Source organism: Cydia amplana, chromosome 27, assembly GCF_948474715.1.
Source record: "Cydia amplana chromosome 27, ilCydAmpl1.1, whole genome shotgun sequence".
Lineage (NCBI taxonomy): Eukaryota > Metazoa > Arthropoda > Insecta > Lepidoptera > Tortricidae > Cydia > Cydia amplana.
This window is the reverse complement of record NC_086095.1, coordinates 4,600,537-4,619,197: the sequence shown is the minus strand read 5'-3', so window position 1 is coordinate 4,619,197 and position 18,661 is coordinate 4,600,537. Positions and strand designations below refer to the sequence as shown.

At 36.4% G+C, this 18,661-nt stretch overlaps 1 protein-coding gene across 1 annotated transcript in view; it reads left to right on the top strand.

Moving 5' to 3' along the window:
* The window catches only part of LOC134660527 (scavenger receptor class B member 1-like), a 76,719-nt gene that overhangs the window by 10,439 nt on the left and 47,619 nt on the right, over positions 1 to 18,661 (top strand). Inside the window, exons 2-3 of the mRNA XM_063516302.1 lie at positions 17,036 to 17,111; positions 17,405 to 17,484. Of these exons, the coding sequence (XP_063372372.1) occupies positions 17,047 to 17,111; positions 17,405 to 17,484 (145 nt within the window). The 5' untranslated portion in view covers positions 17,036 to 17,046. The remainder of the gene's footprint in view (positions 1 to 17,035; positions 17,112 to 17,404; positions 17,485 to 18,661) is intronic.

Here is an 18,661-nt window from a genome sequence, read left to right as displayed (position 1 = left end):
ATGCGAAGATCTATCTTTATCAAACACACACTTATATTTATTTTTAACACTTTCAATCAACTTATTTTTATCTTGAGTTATCCCCTCTTTTTGTATATAACCTACATTGTGAAGCTTAAATCTTTCTTGCCAGTTAGGAAATAATATTTTCAACCAATTTCTACCTACTAAAGGACTAAAATAACCATCACAATCAATTACTATCAGGTATAAATCTGTTTTAACATTTCTGGGCTCTAATTTTATGGCTCCTAGCACCAACAATGGATTACCAGAAACCGCCTTTAACCTCACTAAACACTTTCTTAGTTTATAACCCGACAAGTATGTCTTATAGTCTCGAAGATGAATAACGGATTTGCAAGCTCCCGTATCAATCTGCATATTTAATTTTCTCCTGCCTAGTCACAACGGGAGCTCCGCACAGTCCTCTGACACATTTCCAATGCTGCCCAGTACTACATCTTCCTCCGGCTTGTATTCACTTCGCTCCTGTCTGCCTTCTGTTGTCACAGGTCCTTGATCTACATTTCTGATATTTCTATAACGGCATTTGTGAGCTAAATGCCCTTGTTTCTTGCATACAAAGCAAACACAGTCTTTTTTGTAGCACCTGTCTGTAGAATGTGAACCGCCACAGCATCTGCATTCCAATCTTCCTGCATTAGCTGGATTATTGTTGTAGGAAGAGTTGTATCCTGATCTATTGGGTGCCGGGGTCTTGTTGATTATTTTCTTCTTTTGGTTTAGCATTTGTATGTTTTCTGCCTCTGGTTGAATATTCTTTGTGTCTTTTGCGGCGCTTTCTAGAGCAGTCGCTAACTTAATCGCCCTTTCTAAAGTCAACTTCTCTTCTGCTAATAGTTTACTAATAATATTTTCATTTTTTAATCCACACACCAATTTGTCTCTTAATGCGTCGTTCAGGAAAGTTTTAAAGTCGCATTTAGCAGCTACTCTTTTTATTTCTACCACAAAATCGTTGATAGATTGTTGTTCTTTTTGTTGGCACCGGTAGAAATCAAACCTCCAAGCGATAATGCTTTTTCTTTCGACATAGTGTTCCTTCAACGTTTTAATTAACTCTGCGTAAGTTTTATCTTTAGGTATATCAGGGGACAACAAATTCTTTAGCACGCCGTAACATTCTGGCCCGATGAATGTGATTAACATTGCTACTTTTTTCGCTTCGTCCTTGATGTCGTTAACAATGAAGAATTGCTCCATTCTTTCAATGTAGGCAACAAAATCGCCTCCTTGGCGATAATTTTCTATATTGCCTATCATCGCCATGGTTTTGTTTTTATTCTCGTCGCCAATATGATATTCTTACTTTTAATAAAACACCGATTATCGTAAATTCACTATTTAATTTATTTAGCTTAAGATCCGCCATTAAACAATACCATCAAACTCGTCTTGTTATTATCTATGCGCACTAAACGCTATTTGAGTTACATGGATACACGTTAAGGACCAAATCATTTTTATATATTTATTATTAGTTACTAACATGTAGATTAAGTAGATTAAGTTAAATACTAACAATATGTTGACCTAATGTTGTCTGTAAAAATAATAAAAATTCATTCATTAATTCATTCATTACTTATGTTATGAGAGAAAAAAGAATGTAAATAATCGTATATCATACATAATTTACTTATGCCTGTAATTAGTTTATAATGTCTGGGAGACCGAGCTTTGCTCGGAAAACATATAATAAACTCGAAAATGCGCGTTTTCCCAGAGCTACGACCCAACTAGATCGATTGTTCGCCCCAAAAACCCTCATTAAATGTCATCGAATTCGTTAGAGCCGTTTCCGAGATCCCCGTAATATATATATCGTATCTGGGAGACCGAGCTTTGCTCGGATAATAAATAAAAAAGCGGCCAAGTGCGAGTCGGACTCGCCCATGAAGGGTTCCGTATTTAGGCGATTTATGACGTATAAAAAAAAACTACTTACTAGATCTCGTTCAAACCAATTTTCGGTGGAAGTTTACATGGTAATGTACATCATATATTTTTTTTAGTTTTATCATTCTCTTATTTTAGAAGTTACAGGGGGGGGGACACACATTTTACCACTTTGGAAGTGTCTCTCGCGCAAACTATTCAGTTTAGAAAAAAATGATATTAGGAACCTCAATATCATTTTTGAAGACCTATCCATAGATACCCCACACGTATGGGTTTAATGAAAAAAAAATTTTTGAGTTTCAGTTCGCAGTATGGGGAACCCCAAAAATTTATTGTTTTTTTTCTATTTTTGTGTGAAAATCTTAATGCGGTTCACAGAATACATCTACTTACCAAGTTTCAACAGTATAGTTCTTATAGTTTCGGAGAAAAGTGGCTGTGACATACGGACGGACAGACAGACGGACAGACGGACAGACGGACAGACAGACAGACATGACGAATCTATAAGGGTTCCGTTTTTTGCCATTTGGCTACGGAACCCTAAAAACACGAAAATGCGCGTTTTCCCAGATCTACGACCTAACTAGATCGATTTTTCGTCCCCGAAAACCCACATATAGCAAATCTCATCAAATTCGCTAGAGCCGTTTCCGAGACCCCCGAAATATATATACCTACAAGATCTTTGTTTTCCTATATACTTTCCCTTATTATATTTAATAGGTACCTAGATAAAATCACGCATCATATCTTAATCTAAAATGCATTCGCATTTGCATCGGTAAAGCAAGGTCATACTAATAATAAACGCGGAAATTCGTAAATATAAATGTAGTTTTACCGGTTTGTACGAAGCCAAAACGTTAGCAGTATGTACGCGTCAAAAATACTGAGCCGATCTTGATGAATGAGGTGTCAACCGATAGAGCCCACAGGAGAGAAAACTAGTGTGTTCGCGCGAACTGTATACATTTTTCTCTCCTGTGGGCAATTAGTTAACAGCTTGTGGGCATGTAAGTAATGATTTTATCATAGTTCGACCTCTAAATAAAAGGAGAACCTTTTCACGTGGATAAGGGTTAAATAAGAAAATTAACCTTTATAGCCCTTAACTCTTGTGTATGTCTACAGGAAAGACGTGAACACAGTTTTCTGTTTGACCCAGAGGACCAAACGTCGACGCGTTACCTCCCTGTCACACTTACGTACGAATTTACAAGTGCGACAGAGAGGCAACACGTCGAACGTGGTTCGCGGTAGGCCCTCTGATAGGAACTCGAGTGTTTTTAGTGTCTAAATTTGAAGAATTCATTTCGTTTTTACTAAAACTTCCGACTATTTTAAGTCTCGAGTCTTTTATAGAGTCTTGTAAATGCAACTCAAATGCGTATGCATAATCTTCGTATATCGGAAACCGGGAAGTGGGTCAAATTTAACTTGCAAGATTTAACACGTACAAACATACATATTAGGTACATTGCAACTATTGCAAGTTAATAAAAAGCTTGTAAAAAAGAAAGGTTTTTTAAAGCCTCCCAGTAGCTCTAGTTATTAATGTTTCTTCCGGCCAATTTCACACTTGACTCAGGTCAAATCATAGATTGGTATAGTGCAAAACAATCACTCCAATTGTGTCAGTCCCAATATGGGTCACCCTGTATTCAGGCCAAGCAATTGATACACCATTTATAATTGACGTCACCAGCGTTGCAGTGATTGCCAAACCCTGTTAACAATGTTGCATTTCGCCGTTTTCCACCAATTTTCGAGTGACGAAATCGAGCGATCTAAATTCGAAAATCGCCACTCAGTTTCATGTTAGCATATCATTGCATTGTCATCATCATCTATTAGGGATGTACTCCAAATTTCAATCGGATCGGATCAGATATCAGAAAGTGGTTCAAATGCATGCTACATGCTACGGGAATCAAATATAGAAAGAATTACAAGATTTGAACCACAATATAAAGAAACAATAAACCAGAACAAATATGTGACGTTATCAATGAAACGGGACCTTATTGTCGATAGCGCTGACGCCATTATTAACGATGCTCCGATATAAATACAATGCCGCGCGGCCCTGTGCGGCGTAAGCGCCATCGACAATATGGTCCCTTTTCATAGATAATGCCCCATATACGCAGTGAAGCTAAATGAAAGAGTGTAAAAACTTTATTTTATTATTTGCGCAACACATGATGTGAAATGGTCCGGTCATTGACGAAATAGATTAAAGAGATAGTCATAACATATTTTATTTATTTATATTGTTTTCAGATTACTTTACGTGTATTAATTAGGTACAGTCAGTGCGGAAAGATTGTTTAAGAGGTGATTGACCCCAAACATTTGGTTTAATTTTTTTACAAGTTTAAAAAAGTGCAAATGCCATTAAAAAAAGGTCAGCTTTTCTTGGCTATGTTTGGCTGTGATTAGTAACAATTTTAAAATTGGAAATATAATGAAAAGAAAAATTGTGTCCTAGAAGAGAAAAGTGCAACTTTGACCGCCCTAGCAGGGAAGAAAAGTGCCACTTTGTTCCCTCCTAGCAGGGAAGAAAAAGCCCTTTTCCGAATAAGTGATGTGAAATAGTAGGTACATTACATACCTAGGGAGGTGAATTCGTGATGAATGCACCAGATCGCAGGTGTTTATGGCCCGAACCGAAGGTGGTTGTGGCGCCCGTGGTTAGTCTAAAATTTTACGTCTTGCCTATGGCCAGGAAGAGAGAGTAAGAAAATCCCGCTTACGGGCCTAGGTGACGTAAAATACTTTTATGCAAAATATTTATTCCGTGGGTGTATCACGTAACGTGTAGGTTTAGAATTACAAACTGAAACGTTATCAAAGTTCGAGCGAGGTCAGGATTATCGCAGCAATGAACTTGGCCGATAAAGATTTTGTGCGATCATGCAGGTTTTTAGAATATTATAAACTATTAGCGACCCGTCCCGGCTTCGCACGGGTTAACAAATTATACACCTAAACCTTCCTCAAGAATCACTCTGTTTGGTAGGTAGGTCATTATGAACACCTCGCACGCTCAGCAACTCCTGCTGCAGACTGTCCCTCTTTAGGGACATTGTAAAGTCAATCTATAATATTCAGTCCTGGAGCCTAGCAGTGGTGCCAGTGGTGCCGTGGAGCATGGGTCGGCCGCTAGTTTGGGACGCTACTAGCTTGCGTTGATACCCTGGCAACGTCGTCCTGTGTACCAAACACCAAAGATGCTGCTGTCGCTGAGGCTTCCTCGGCCGAAAGCCTCGAGTTCCGCAAATATGCCGCTACATACGCGTTGGCTGTATAAAAACAAACAGAGGGGCTACCGCCAAAACCGAATTTCACAAATTGCGGGGATCTTTCTCTTTTACTCAAATGAAGGCGTAATTAGAGTGGCAGAGAAAAATGGCCGCAATTTGCGCGGTAGCCTCTCAGCGTATAAGTATCGCCAATCGCCATTCATTCATAGGATGGAAATATGGCCAGCCTTCTTACCTTGCCCGCTAATGGCGACCTGGGCCAAGTTTTTCAACTAAAACTTACAATTAGTAAGTTTTATTAAGTTTGTTAATTTTTCTTCATATAAAAAAGATAAAAGATTGGCTGTCAAAATTCAAAAAGTGCAAATAAAATCGCAATCATGTCAAGTTACTACAAAACATAATATTCTGACGCCGTACCGTACACTAAAGTTTCAGCCTGGCAGTTCAGCGGGGCGCAGCCAGCATCTTGGGGAACTTGCCGCAGGGGCCTGTTTAGGGTTCCGTAGCCAAATGGCAAAAAACGGAACCCTTATGGATTCGTCATGTCTGTCTGTCCGTCCGTATGTCACAGCCACTTTTTTTCGAAACTATAAGAACTATACTGTTGAAACTTGGTAAGTAGATGTATTCTGTGAACCACATTAAGATTTTCACACAAAAATAGAAAAAAAAAGCGGCCAAGTGCGAGTCGGACTCGCCCATGAAGGGTTCCGTATTTAGGCGATTTATGACGTATAAAAAAAAAAAACTACTTACTAGATCTCGTTCAAACCAATTTTTGGTGGAAGTTTACATGGTAATGTACATCATATATGTTTTTTAGTTTTATCATTCTCTTATTTTAGAAGTTACAGGGGGGGGGGGGGACACACATTTTACCACTTTGGAAGTGTCTCTCGCGCAAACTATTCAGTTTAGAAAAAAATGATATTAGAAACTTCAATATCATTTTTGAAGACCTATCCATAGATACCCCACACGTATGGGTTTGATGAAAAAAAAATTTTGAGTTTCAGTTCGAAGTATGGGGAACTCCAAAAATTTATTGTTTTTTTCTATTTTTGTGTGAAAATCTTAATGCGGTTTACAGAATACATCTACTTACCAAGTTTCAACAGTATAGTTCTTATAGTTTCGGAGAAAAGTGGCTGTGACATACGGACGGACAGACAGACGGACAGACGGACAGACGGACAGACAGACATGACGAATCTATAAGGGTTCCGTTTTTTGCCATTTGGCTACGGAACCCTAATAAATTCTGGGGGTTCCCCATACTTAGAACTGAAACTCAAAAAATTTTTTTTTCATCTTACCCATACGTGGGGTATCTATGGATAGGTCTTCAAAAATGATATTGAGGTTTCTAAAATCATTTTTTTCTAAACTGAATAGTTTGCGCGAGAGACACTTCCAAAGTGGTAAAATGTGTGTCCCTGTAACTTCTAAAATAAGAGAATGATAAAACTAAAAAAAATATATGATTACCATGCAAACTTCCACCGAAAATTGGTTTGAACGAGATCTAGTAAGTAGTTTTTTTTAATACGTCATAAATGCCAATATGATAGCCCGCAGGTTTGCCAGCTGCTCGAAAAACGTGAAAGTCACACTGTTCCGTGCATATTGCACAACTTTCTACACGTGCAGCCTGTGGGTTAAGTATACACAAAAGGATACAACGCTCTCCGTGTTCAATACAATGATGCCTTTAGGGCGCTGCTGCGGCTGCCGCGGTTTTGCAGCGCCTCAGGCATGTTTGCGGAGGCGCGCGTAGATTGTTTTTACGCCACAATGCGCAAGAGGGCTTGGTCAGCAGCCCGCCGCGTACGCTCCAGCGGCAGCGCCCTACTAGCGGTCGTCGCTCACCGTGTTGACAGTGTTGACTCTCCATTTGTGAGGCACTGGTTGTCATTGCATGCACCAGTGTCTCAAAAATGAGATAAATAATAAGTATTGTTGGTTGATTTATGAGGAGACATGTGATTATACTTCGTGACATTATTTACTTTACTTTAATTATTATTATTTAAATCATTGTTTAATTATATCTCAACTGTTATTATTTTTATTATTTTATTTTTATGACATGTTTCCCTTAAATCAATTAATTATATTTTAGTAGGTAATATTAAAATATTCTGTATTTTAAATTTTTAATTTTAGTTGTAATTTAAATTTTTATGTTTCACAGCCTTTTGAGCCATGTTGCTTGACTAATAAAATATATTATTATTATTTGTATCTCCGTTATAAAACTCTCGGGTCTTTTAAGCCCGGTCATTTATAAGGCGTGCGTGGGGATATAGATCCAACACGTAGAGGCCATTTGGAGAGATTTGATGTCATGTAGAACGCCTGCTATTATTATTATTATTATAAATCCCCTAAATACGGAAGTTACGAAACCCTTCATGGGCGAGTCCGACTCGCACTTGGCCGCTTTTTTAGATTTAGGTTAGTTTAGTATTACGAGTATTTTAGAATAGTTTTTAGTTTATGTTTAGTGTAATTGTAATTGTAAGTTGTTTTTTTTGTGTCTGTTTTGTACCATATATATATGAATAATTGACATTCAGAGATAATTGTAATATTGGAGGTTTGTTTACATAGTTAGCAAGTTCCATAGAATGACACTTTACATCGCCAACTCTTCGGAGGCACGACTTTTCTGACTTTACTAATTTAATACAATCGATAAACCTTCGCTAAAATGTTGCTAAAATTATTATATGTAAATCTACAATGTCACGCGGCGAATGACCCGCGGGCCAATATCGAGAGGTGAGTGGCAGCCTTGAAGCGGCTGCACCGGTGCAGTATTATGCAATACTATCGTATTTGTAAACTATGTGGTGAATTACTGTACTATATATTATACATATTTTATGAATTCCCCTTATTCATAAACGCACTACAAGTACAAAGCCTCATTTAGTTATTAAACCGTTTGTCTTAATCTGTCATTTTGAATTATATATGTATTTGTAAGAAAGGCATAACACATATATAAATTGTGGCTTGTATTAACGAGTTTTTAAATAAGGGGGTAAGTATGTATACTATCGTCTAACAGTGCCCTTAAGAACTTTGCTTAGCTTAAGAATAACTAGGTGTCAAGATAAAATACAAAATACAAAATTCTTTATTTCATTAAAAACCATTACATACATATTTTTAACAATGGCTGGTGTCTCCCTGTAAGTTATATATTCACAAAATAACCTGTGCTGGGAGGCACTGCTCTTCCATATCTTACAATTTATATAGTATTATACTATTAATTATATACTTAATTATTATGTGTGTGTGTGTGTGTGTACTTGTGTGGCGTGGCTAGGCTACATATCCTAGCAAGTCTTCCACCTGATCGTAATTTTTATCTTCTAACCAATTTATTATCTTATTTTTTACATCGTATTGTAGCTTTGGGTATAATATTTCAGGAACTTCAATTATTGACTCTCCCCTCTCTGTATATCCTGGAAATAACTTCATTTGTCAAAAATAATTTACACCTATTTGAATTTAACAAGAGTGCGCGTCGCAAAGATAATCTCATCCTCCCAGAACCAATCTTAGATATTTATAAAAAAGGACCGTACTACCGAGCAATAAATATATATAATAAACTACCTACTGAAATAAAAAACATACAAATAAATCATTTATTTACACAAAAACTCAAGTCCGTTCTATTGCAAAAATCATACTATACCATCGAAGAATTTATGCAGGATGATCTATTATGATAATATTTGTAAACAAAGTTCCTAAACATAGAAAATAATAATATGTAGCAAGTAGCAAGCAAAGTATGTTTAAGTGTACTAAATATTATATTTAGTTAATGTAGTCTTAAGGATAATTGCCATACCCTACCAGGGTGCCATGTGATCTGTTTCTATTGTAACATCTATTATATTGTACCATGGTTTGCAATAAACGATATACTATACTATACTATACTATATATCTAGTGATTTGTTTAAAATATTATATAGGTGCGAAAGATGATCCCATAAATATGGTTGTTAATTGAAGATTTATTTATATAAGGAATAACAATATCATTAAAGTCAAAAAACGTATGAATAAAATATATCTATGAATAAAACTAAATTAAACCTAAGTGCTGTGCAGAAAGGGAACGCGGCCAGTGTCCTGGGAACAATGCCTCAGACTAATTTAGGGCAGGCGTGTCTCACTCCGCGATTTCGTCGCTTTGCTACAGGTAGCTAAAAGTACATCCGTTCGGCCCCACTTTTGGGGAAAGCCATAAGCCGCGCGTGGCGCTGTCGTCACCTAGCGGCCATATCTGTGCTGATCGTAACAGACGCGATTTGTTAGAGAGTGAGTCTTCTGTACTTAGTACTATTATTTATTCTGTGTTTAGGGCTAGATTAATGATTTATTTGTTTTGTAATTTATCTCTGTTTTATTAATTAAATTTATTTAAACAAAAAGTAACAAAATCACAGAGACGAAATCAATTAAACCAGCTAGAATTACCAGCTTCAAAATTAGCAATGTTCAGAAATGGTCCGTATTACCGATGTATACTAATAGCGAATAAAATACCAGAAGAAATAAAAAAAGCGGCCAAGTGCGAGTCGGACTCGCCCATGAAGGGTTCCGTATTTAGGCGATTTATGACGTATAAAAAAAAACTACTTACTAGATCTCGTTCAAACCAATTTTCGGTGGAAGTTTACATGGTAATGTACATCATATATTTTTTTTAGTTTTATCATTCTCTTATTTTAGAAGTTACAGGGGGGGGGACACACATTTTACCACTTTGGAAGTGTCTCTCGCGCAAACTATTCAGTTTAGAAAAAAATGATATTAGGAACCTCAATATCATTTTTGAAGACCTATCCATAGATACCCCACACGTATGGGTTTAATGAAAAAAAAATTTTTGAGTTTCAGTTCGCAGTATGGGGAACCCCAAAAATTTATTGTTTTTTTTCTATTTTTGTGTGAAAATCTTAATGCGGTTCACAGAATACATCTACTTACCAAGTTTCAACAGTATAGTTCTTATAGTTTCGGAGAAAAGTGGCTGTGACATACGGACGGACAGACAGACGGACAGACGGACAGACGGACAGACAGACAGACATGACGAATCTATAAGGGTTCCGTTTTTTGCCATTTGGCTACGGAACCCTAAAAATGAAACCAAAGATGAATTGTTCAAACGAAAACTTAAAGATCTGTTAATTAAAAGATGCTATTACTCTGTTAATGAATTTTTAAATGATACAACCTTATCGAATTAAAAAATATAGGTATTTGTAAATATAAATGTTAATAAAATGTATATCATATTTTCTTATACACTCAATTGAATCCTAAACAATGAATTAATTTATTTTTATTTTTATTAATTATTATATATACCTAAATGAATTTTTTAATAATTATATACTTATACATAAATTGAACTAATTTATTTTATTGTCGACGTTAAATTTAACCTATTACTTTGTAAACTAGTTAAAATGAAAAATATTTTTATTAATTGTTAAATTTTTAATTATTTTCCACTAATTTACTTTAGTATTAAGTTTTAGTTAAGTACATTGCTATGTACCCTAACGGGGTTCATGTGAACGCTAGCTGTAAAATGCCCTTTGTAAGACCTTATGTAACACATGATTATAAATGCAATAAATAAATTATGAATTAATTATGAATTATGAATTATGAATTAATTATGAAAACCCTAAAACTTTTAGGTATTTACCTAATCTAAATATAATGTATAAAAATTATATTGACAAATATTCAAATGTAGGTAATCTCCACTATCGTTTTAAGCCGGGTTTAAAGGGCTAATTATGTTTTATTTATCGGGACCTAATTAACGTTTCCTGTCTACTTACCTATATCGCAGTAGGCATTGTAAATAAGGGCCTACTAATCTAATCTAAATATAAATTCCTTATTTTACTATGGTACATATTTACGTTTATCAGATTACCGTAAAACGGGGTGAGTAGGTTTCGCGGGGAGAGGTGGGTTATGAATGGGGAGAGAAGGTTTGAGAGGGGGGTGAGAGGGGATTTTAAGGCTACTGCTACAAAAATAATGTATTCCAATTTAAAATGGAGCTATAGTAATACGCATACTTAATAAAAAAAAATCGATCCAACAATCTTCCAAAATCACCTTTGTATGAAAACCCCTCTCACCCCAAATGCGAGGCACTACGGGGTGAGGTGGGTTTTCCTCTTTATCGTCAAAGTTATGAAATGGAACTACCCAAAATAAAATAAAAACTAAAATACAAACGTCCGGAACACTTATTATATACACCATTCAGTTTTCATAATGTAAAAATAAAATGTTATCTAGGTTTGAATTTCAGTTTTGAACCTACTCACCCCATTTTACGGTATACTGATGGTGTTTTATTCCGTTATGTAAATGCGACTGCGGGTGTTACTTCTACATATTATATTACATAGGTACAATACTCGTACATACATTAGCTTTAATATCTTTGTATTGCAATTTCAGCAACGAAAACTAGTAGTAAGACCAAGATAACCCTGCAGCGATTATCTAAAAAACCGGCCAAGTGCGAGTCGGACTCGCGCACGGAGGGTTCCGCACCATCAACAAAAAATAGAGCAAAACAAGCAAAAAAACGGTCACCCATCCAAGTACTGACCCCGCCCGACGTTGCTTAACTTCGGTCAAAAATCACGTTTGTTGTATGGGAGCCCCACTTAAATCTTTATTTTATTCTGTTTTTAGTATTTGTTGTTATAGCGGCAACAGAAATACATCATCTGTGAATATTTCAACTTTCTAGCTATCACGGTTCGTGAGATAGGCTGTATCTCACGAACCGGTGACAGACGGACGGACGGACGGACGGACAGCGGAGTCTTAGTAATAGGGTTTTTACCCTTTGGGTACGGAACCCTAAAAAGAGCACAGAGCGTGAAATGTCTATGGAATTATGACGTTTTCTATTTAGATTTAGATTTAGATTTAGATTTATTTATTTCATAATATAAAATTACAATATAAATTATTTTACACTAATCTATACGAATTTATATTATGATCGTCAAGTAGGAAAATAACAATTGATTATAATTATACAAATGTCAAGCAATACACAATTTAAAACCCATTATAAGCAATCGATTAATTAACTAAATTATTAACAATGTCAAATAATATAAAATAAAAAAAATATAAAAACAACAATGTCAATATGGCTAAGCTAAGCACGGATATCTCATAATGATCGTCAAATTAAAATAAAATAAAAAAATAAAAAACAGGTCAATAGAAAACTAAAATGATAAACAGGTCAACAGAAAAATAAATTACATTCAATTTGGATTATTACATGTCATTTCCATATATTCATTTACAGAATATAATGGATTATCCAATAAAAAGAGTCTCAATTGGCGTTCAAATGTTTCGTCAGATGGTTCAGTTCGCAATTTTGTGGGTAGACGCTCATAATACGTTGGCCCTATCACCCTCGGATTCTTGACTGAAAGTGCCATGCGACGCGGCACTGTGCGTAGTCTCCCCGTGGATCGGAGCTGTTTGCCCGCAACCTCGACGCGATTAAACATGCATATTACATTTGATATTTGCGCCTTTTTCTACTGCCAATGTTGTTTGACAGACTACAATAGGAAACATCCATAAGGGCGAAGTCGCATGCGATTTTAGTTATATAAACGACAGAGTGACATTGCGGACTGTTTGTTACGTTCAATTCAACCGACCGATCAAAACCCGCAATGTAATGAAACTCGCATGCGAGTTCTCGCATCGTCTAAATGAGCCCTTAGCTCGAAGCTTAGTTTATGTAGGTTTTTAGGGTTCCGTAGCCAAATGGCAAAAAACGGAACCCTTATAGATTCGTCATGTCTCGATGAGCATATCTCGACGCTTGCTGCCAACTGCTTTCGAAGACTGGGCTTCGTTACACGTAACCTTCGTCAGTTTAACGATCCTGTTGCTATCAGGCTTGTCTATAATGCACTTGTAAGAAGCAAGCTTGAGACATCATCGATCGTTTGGCATCCCCACGAATCTACCTACAGTTTGCTTCTTGAAAAGGTACAAAAAGCCTTTTTAAGGTTTTTATACAAGAAAATGTTTGGATATTACCCGTTTCTTTATCCGACAAAGTATCTCCTTGGGACCTTAGGTTACAACTCTTTGGAGGTGAGACGTAACCTTAGCTTATTGACGTTGGCGTGTCGGACCCTGCGAGGTGATTCGGACTGTCCAGAATTGGTGAGTCGACTTGTGCGACTACATGTGCCAGACATCCCCAGGATAGCCCTCAGACCGCGGCGACGCGATCTGTTGGCTTTGCCAGCGGGACGCACCGTGTCACGACTGAACTCTCCGCTGCTCCGTGCCCTCACACAGTTGAATGCACTCTTGGCATCAGCACCCGAGTGCGACCTGTTTGCGTGGCGTTGGGTGTCTGTGAGAAATGAATGCCTGAGATTCTGTGAGGTGATGGATGCGAGGCCTACATCCGTTAAGGTGTAATTGTGGATGTGATAAGGGACTATAGTGATTTGTAATTGTGTTATTTGTAATTGTTTGTTTGTACCTGATTGTTATTCGTAATAGTTATATGTACCTGCTTGGTATATGTTAATGTTAAGTTTCATGGCGCATTGGATCTGTCTGTAAGGTCATGTAAACATATTTCAAAATAAAAAAATAAAAAAAATGTCTGTCTGTCTGTCTGTCCGTCTGTCCGTCTGTCTGTCCGTCCGTATGTCACAGCCACTTTTCTCCGAAACTATAAGAACTATACTGTTGAAACTTGGTAAGTAGATGTATTCTGTGAACCGCATTAAGATTTTTCACACAAAAATAGAAAAAAAAAACAATAAATTTTTGGGGTTCCCCATACTTCGAACTGAAACTCAATAGTTATTTGTACAACAAGTGATCAAAGTTTGATATTTCTTCGAGTGCTTATTTTGAGTCCCGTGCAAGCGAAAGATTCTATAATAGATTCACGAGCGTAGCGAGTGAATCTAATTTAGAATCTTGAGCGTAGTAAGGGACTCAAAAGCGCACGAGATGTAAATAACTTTGATCTCGTGTAGTACACAACATTTTTCACCTCAGCGCAGTGAGAACATACCTATTAGACAACTTGAAAAATGTAATCCTTCTTCATCACTTAATACCTGCACTCATGTTTTCTTAAGATATACAAACAATTAAGTTTAATTACCGCAATGGAACACAAAAACAAAACGTAATAATAAATTCCAGTAAAATAATATAGAAATAACAAACATTAACTGACACTTCAATCGCCAACTTTGACAACAAAAAAAATCTTTGTAAGATACGGTCCGAATTGCGGATACGTACTTTTTGTCAACTATGGTAGAAATTCTTAAAAGTAAAATAATTAATTTTGCGTGATGATCTGTGTATTTTTTGAGTTCGTTATTTTAATTGTACAATAAAATACCTAAAATATAGTATTTTATCAGGTTTTATGAAATCTTAAACTTTATTTTTATTTATTAATTATTAAGAATTCATACTCGTACGTGGTTTGGAACGATGCGGTCTGAAGTTTTTCGGGGGTCTATTATAAACCGTGAATATACCGTTGAATGTCGTTTTAACTTTTTTTTGTCTGTTTCTTTGCTAACAGTGTGAAAGGGACAGAGATAATAGAACCCAAGTATTTCGAACTTTTATTAGACCCCGCATGTTGAAATGACATTTGACAATAAAGGTCACTTGAATGTCATTTTGTCTCACTCAGTGAGCAAAATCGCATTTTGCTCACTGGTTTTAAGAATCAAAGTACCCTTGTTCGAGCTGCTGAGGTGAAAAAAATTTTTTTTCATCAAACCCATACGTGTGGGATATGTATGGATAGGTCTTCAAAAATGATATTGAGGTTTCTAATATCATTTTTTTCTAAACTGAATAGTTTGCGCGAGAGACACTTCCAAAGTGGTAAAATGTGTGTCCCCCCCCCCTGTAACTTCTAAAATAAGAGAATGATAAAACTAAAAAAAATATATGATGTACATTACCATGTAAACTTCCACCGAAAATTGGTTTGAACGAGATCTAGTAAGTAGTTTTTTTTTATACGTCATAAATCGCCTAAATACGGAACCCTTCATGGGCGAGTCCGACTCGCACTTGGCCGCTTTTTTTTAGTTAAATACCTAATAATGTTTCTTCCTGTTTATCATGTTTATTACGCGTGTTTCCTGATTGTTGTTATTTCACGTTTTATCTTTAACACGCTAACGTTTTAACAAACAACTTAGGTTATCGTATCCCAAAATTGTTATTACGGAAGAAATTACGCGTAAAACTGTTATCTACCAATGTATCTGTTATCTATTAGGCATGTTATATTAACGAAAATATGTAAAAACACTCAATAAGTTAGCTCTGAAATAGTACGTACTAGCGACCCACCCCGGCTTCGCACGGGTTAACAAATTATACATAAAGCTTCCTCTTGAATCACTCTATCTATTAAAAAAGCGCATCAAAATCCGTTGCGTAGTTTTAAAGATCTAAGCATACATAGGGACAGACAGACAGCGGGAAGCGACTTTGTTTTATTATACTATGTAGTATTTAATTGATAGTTGATAATAAAAACATACCCAAAATAAATAAGAAATCTGTAGATCCAATAGCATAATTTTTAACGTAATTTGGTACACATTTTATCAACTTATTCTTATTATTCACTAGTGATAGATCATGGTTCATAACGATAATTATACAAATTATTTTTATGCCATTTGGGGTTGAAACCCTTGGCCCGTGCTCTACAACTTTTTAAAGAGCTATATAAAAGACTGGTCTACTTCACTGGTGTCCCAAGAGCTGGCAGCTTTCTCGCACATCGTATCATCGATCGCAATACAGCGGGGTAATGCTGCCAGCATCCTCGGCACCATGCCAAAGGGGCCAAATTTCTTAGACGTATTTTAATTTTGTTAAGTATTAGTTTTTAGTTTTAACTTAGTTTTATTTCATACTCATTTATTTAAAATATAATTACATTAAATTAGATAAATTAAGTTACAATTAGGTACATTATTATTAAAATTTAGGTTGGTATGTCAAATATTATTAAAATTTTGAGGATAATGTTAATTAGATTTGTTTCATACAATTATTGTTTAAAATGTAAATTCGATTGTAAATTATAAAAGTCATTTAGATAGACTGTAAAAGGCGAGAGGAGCCATTTCTTTAGTTGGCGCGTGAATGAGTTGATAGATTCTGTCGTGGTGATGTCTTTCGGTAATTTGTTATACTTACACTTTGGGGCCCAGTACGTGCATGGTTTTGGAGGACTTATATTGTAGATTATGTTTATTGCAATAAATATTAACACATTCGGTACGGCAGCGCGAAACCCAAACTTACTGCCAGTGCGTTACTAGTCATATACTTCCCGTATTGAGAAAGCCAAATTTGCGGCACGACCTACATTTTCCCGTACCATGTCCTGACTTTAAAGGTCCCTACAGACCTGGAATGTTATCGATTTGAACTAAAAGTTATTCTGATCAATAGACTATATCCTTGTGTACCTATATATACAGCTGCCGTCGCCCGCGGATCTGTATAAAATTCCAAAAGATATAGGCATTTTTCAAAACCCTTAATTTTATGGGAATTTTAACCACCGCCGCACCGGGGGGGGGGTTAGACAAGCGCAGATAGCTGCCGCACCGGCGGAAAGTCTAATACGGCCAAATGCTTCCCGTAGCGCAGCGAATATATTAATACAATAAATATAATTTTGTTCACAGCAAAACCAAAGATGTCGGAGTCGCCGACTCGGTGTGCGGACGACTCCGATTCGGACCCGCGGGACTCACTCAATAGGTAACTATTTATTTTTCACTTCTCATTCTTCGGTCGTGTTTTAAGTTATCGCCACTCGTTCAGAATTTCCTCCTTTCCGCACTTGTACATCGTCAATATAGCTGGTCAAGCAAATCTAGTCAGTAAAAAAAGGCGCGAAATTCAAATTTTCTATGGGACGATATCCCTTCGCGCCTACATTTTTAAAATTTGTCGCCTTTTTCTACTGACAAGATCTGCTTGACCAAGTATAACTATTATTTCGATCACGTTTTATGTCGATATTTTTTTTCATAATTTCATTTTTTTAACAGTCTCCTCCAAAACTCCGAAGCCGGCAAAACTGAGTGTTCAGCACAGTGCGAGCCAGAGAAGCGGAGAGCGTATTGCTGCAGTGAGTTTATATTCTAGACCTAATTAAAGCCTTTAGACCTAAGAAATTGCTAAAAAAGTTTTGACCCTATTTTCAGACCTTTAAACATTGCAACTCCTTTTCTTGTATAATTAGTATGGAACTGAAAAAACTAATATCACTAATATCAGCAATGAATTCTACGTCTTCAGTTTATACGAAAATGATACCAAACTTGATGCCCTAGTAGACTTGGACGAGAATATATTATTTTCTCATTTTTGCTCATTTTGTCTCACTCAGTCAGCAAAATGCGATTTTGCTCACTGTTTTTAAGTAGCAAAGTACCCTTGTTCGAGCTGCTGAGGTGAAAACTTAATTGTTGGTATATCTTAAGAAAACATGAGTGAATAGGTAAGTGATGAAGAAGGAATACATTTTTCGGGTTCTCTAATATGTTCTCACTGCTGAGGTGAAAAGTTTTGTGAACTACACGAGATCAAAGTTATTTACATCTCGTGCGCTTTTGAGTCCCTTACTGCGCTCAAGATTCTAAATTAGATCTAGTATAGAATCTTTCGCTTGCACGGGACTCAAAATAAGCACTCGAAGAAATATCAAACTTTGATCTCTTGTTGTACTTACAAATAACTATTTTAAAGATGACGGGTAGCGGCCATTTTGTACCCCGCTCTCCCCGACTAGACGCACATTTCTTATTGCCTCCCGGACTAGAAATGCTTAGAATTACTTACTCAAGGAATATATGTGAAGAAGCTCAAAATAAAAATTGTGTTATGTATGGGAGCGATGCATAACTGCTTCCACTATTCCGAGTTGGCTCTACAACCACTGACTTTTATACTATATCAATGTCTACAACATTTTAGAATACCTATATACAATTATAATTATATATAATTATACGGAGAGAAAATAGGGTTAGGACTGCGTTTCCACCAGGGATGTGCGAGGATGCGAGGGATGTGTCAAGAACCCAAGAGAATGGTGTTGACTAAGTATAGTAGAAGTAGAGCTGCGCTGAGCGACGATAGGTAGGTAAATTACCTAAGTGACTCTATTGGTTCCTAACAAACACATGCCACGCTACGCATTCTCGCACATCTCTAGTGGAAACGGAACCTATCTAAATGTTTGTAACCACTTCTACGCATACTAAGTCGCGGGCTGAGGCTAGTAATTGCTAGAAATAATATCT